The sequence below is a fragment of the Bison bison genome, unplaced genomic scaffold (genome assembly GCF_000754665.1).
Source record: "Bison bison bison isolate TAMUID 2011002044 unplaced genomic scaffold, Bison_UMD1.0 scf7180017846850, whole genome shotgun sequence".
NCBI lineage: Eukaryota > Metazoa > Chordata > Mammalia > Artiodactyla > Bovidae > Bison > Bison bison.
In genome coordinates, this window is record NW_011477423.1 from 12,107 (window position 1) to 15,619 (window position 3,513).

A 3,513-nucleotide genomic window follows, 5' to 3' on the forward strand; every position below is an offset into this window, starting at 1 on the left:
ACCTAGGAGACATGTTATTCCCACAGGAAAGCTGTGCCTCTAGACTGTGTGCATCGAGCCAGGATAGTGATTACCCTCTGGAGAAGACTCTGAACAGCTGTCCTGTCAAATCTGAACGCGAAGCCCTGCTAGTGGGTAAGGAAGTGAACACATTCAACGTATAAAGTGCAGTCGAGTGGGGGAAAGAAGTAACCTAGGATGAGTGAGCACATGCCAAGCGTTCATGAGGCATGCCAGTGCAAGAACCCAGAGTCCTGAAGATGACAGGATAAGGACAAGTACAGATTTCAGTCAAAATGGTAACAGCATCTCCCAGCCCTCTTCAAGCTCCTGGTGGCCACTGCCACATCAAGTGTGTCAGTATAAACACTATGCTAAGAGGGGGTCTGCTAGAGAAACACATGGTAGATTTTTAAAAGTTAGGTGAGCCCTCTCACTCCCTCTCAAGGGACAGTGCAAACATTGTTTGTCAGAGAGCTTCCCCAGACGAGCCTCTTAAATCTTCCCAGGTTCCTGGCAGGCAACCCAGGAGGCTGTCTGTGGGGTGTTTGAACACTGATAGGCTCTGATGAGATAAATGCTAGAATTGCTCTCACTACATAGAAATTGATTGATAGAGGCAAGATAGCATAAGTGGTTAAGGAATCAGACAGAACTGGCTTCCTGTCTTGATCCCTCCATTTCCATCATTGAGCTTCAGTTCCTCCATCTTCAAAATGGGAATAATATTAGCTATCTCAAAGCAGCTGTAGGTATCAAATACAACAATTCATCTAAATCACTTAACACAGTGTCCAGCCCATAGCAAGCCCTCAATGAATGAGAACCATTTTGCACTTAATGGCACTATTCACAAATGCTTGTTGACTTTACATTCTGTTTGGAAAACAGTGGCAGATGGAGGTCTGAAAATATTCAGTCATTTTAAAAGGGCTGATATTGGACCTCAGCAGATAATCCCAGCTGCGTTGTAGGAATCTGAGCCGCACAGTAGTCCCACCCCAATCTCGAAAGTTCTCCACACTAATTAGCTTCTGCATATTTTGAAGATATATCTGCCTCCTTCGGTAATGGATATTATATTCAGATCTAACACTTTGATATGATAATAAAGATGCACAGGGGATCTGCCAGTGAGTCTTCAAGAAGAGTGACAACTTATTTCCGTTTTCCAACTCAAAGTTCTTTAACAAATTGGCAGGGCAACAGGGAGACCTGTCAGAGGAGAGCCATGGGTAGGAGGAAGCCTCTGAAAATGGATAGTTCTAGAAACAAAGATTCTTAAGATAAGTGTTTCATGTTTTGCTTTGTATTTTTAAATAAAGAAGTCTTGAGCTGACCGAAAGGAAGATCTACTTTTTAAAAATTGGTTATTTGGGTGTGAACCCACAAAAACTACTTCATGTTTTGAAACCTCTGGAGTTATTTCTTGGCGTTTGACAGCCTTTCTTGGTCATAGCATCTAGAATTCCTTTGAGCATGGACTGTATTCTTCAGAATTTAAGTTTCTCAGCTTGAGTCAGTGTTTGGAAATTCAATTTACCAAGTCATTTAAGAGGAAAGTAGTGATATAAACAATACTATCCATTTTGAGTAGAGTTTCGAATCCTACCATCAATTCTTCCTGGATCCTCCAACCCACCCACTTGCCATCTAATATTTGGAGGATTTTTGCAAAGAACTTATTTGCACTTCAACCTACCATTTAAACTTGTAATATGCTTTGTCAATTGCTTAAAGGGATAGACAAGTTGTAGTTTTATAAACCAACCCAAAGTTAGCTTTTATTTCTTGCCAGTTTTCAGTAAGCTTAATTCTGAATCCATGTGATATACCTAAGATTTTATGAAAGGAGATGAATTTTTTTTTAAAGAAAAAAATAGTAGACTTTTGAACAATTTATATTCTACCTGTTGCCAGAGAAAGTAGTATTAGCACAATTAACCTGATGGCCAAAATAATCAAGACAATCAATGTAGCTGCCAATCACCCCAGAGTTATGCTGAGTAGCAGTCATGCACGTTCCTGGAGGCTGTAAATTGCTATAAGAATTCTGATACTGGAAGAGATTCAGAGCTCTGAGGACAAACAGAATGCTAGTCATCACCTGAGTGAATGAAATGTTTGTCTTTTCTTTACAGAGCTACTCACAGAATAAAACCCAAATACAATCAACAGATTCTCTTGTGAGAAGCACAAGTTTAATCAGGCAAAGTACATGATTTGTACTTTTGCCATAACAGCAAGACATGATTAAATGCATAAGAGGCTAAAACCCAATGTAAGACAGTGCAGAAGAACTGCAAAAAACCCAGCACAATCGAAATTCATTGTAAAATTTTAAATTCATTGTAAAATGTAGAACTCAAATGGCGTTTAGCCATCAGGAATGATGGGAGTGACTCCTCAAATGCCAGTTTTTCTCCAGGTGGTATAGGGTAGTGAGAGGCAGTCCACAGAGTGGTTGAGAGCAACTGTTTGGGTTCAAATACCTGCCACTTACCAGCTGTGTGACTTAGGGCGTTAAACATTCTGTGCCTCAATGTCTCCTCATCTGTGAAAGGGGAATGGTAACACCTACCTCACAGGGTTGTTGTGAAGATTAAATGAGTGTGTGTGTGTGTGTGATGAGTGTATGTCTGTGTGTGTATATATATATATAAACTTAGAAGAGTACCTGATATGTAATATGGTGTACATATGAGCTGACTCTTGCTAGACACTATCATATGGCATCTCAGCAAATACAATGCTCAAGTGTAACCTCCATGCTATTGTGTTTATAGGAATTATCTCCACATTCCTTCATGTCCACCCATTTGGAGCAAGCATTGAATATATCTGCTCCTACTTGCACCGTCTTGATAATAAGGTATGTGGGGTCCTGAGATGGGCATGCAATGCGATGGAGGGTTCTTTGTGAACAGGTGGCCTCACTCTTCTCAAGCACAAAAAAGTCACTAGTAATCACTGTAAGGAAAATTCCTTTACCTATTCTCTCACTGTGATTCAGCATCAAGTTTCTCTCTTGCAAGTAGGGCAGCCATCTGTCGCTGTTTGCCTGGGGCTGAGGGGTTTCCTGGGACTTGGGACTCCCAGTGCTGATACCGGGGAAGTCCTGGGCCAATCTGAATGAATTGGCCACCCTACTTCCAAGATACATCTTAGAAGAATTTTCTTTCTTTCTCTTAATTTACATATCAGATGCTAATTAAGCATTATTTCTCACCAATCAAACTTCTGCCCTGGGCCTTTAGACATTAACAAATGTAAATTTTCAATTGGAAGTCTTACTCCAACCACCTCCCGGACTGTTGATATCACCACTGCTGTTATCTAAAATGACACAATCCAGGCAGGGACACAAGAAGTTGGAACAATGAGTCTGTAATACAGACTGAATGTTTGCTCACAGCTGATCTCATGGACCAGTTTCTTCCCTGGATGCCACCTGTAGGGAACTCACAAAGCCTCGGGAGCAAGGGTAAGTGCCAGTTACCTAGAAAATCAAGG

The 3,513-nt window shown here is 41.0% G+C and overlaps 1 protein-coding gene across 1 annotated transcript in view; it reads left to right on the forward strand.

The window, feature by feature from the left end:
* LOC104989369 (ecto-NOX disulfide-thiol exchanger 2-like) overlaps nucleotides 1-3,484 on the forward strand; it is a gene marked incomplete at its 5' end in the record, with an annotated part of 10,218 nt that extends 6,734 nt beyond the window's left edge. Inside the window, 3 exons of the mRNA XM_010841018.1 lie at nucleotides 27-135; nucleotides 2,787-2,872; nucleotides 3,416-3,484. Of these exons, the coding sequence (XP_010839320.1) occupies nucleotides 27-135; nucleotides 2,787-2,872; nucleotides 3,416-3,457 (237 nt within the window). The remainder of the gene's footprint in view (nucleotides 1-26; nucleotides 136-2,786; nucleotides 2,873-3,415) is intronic.
* Nucleotides 3,485-3,513: the final 29 nt, after the last annotated feature.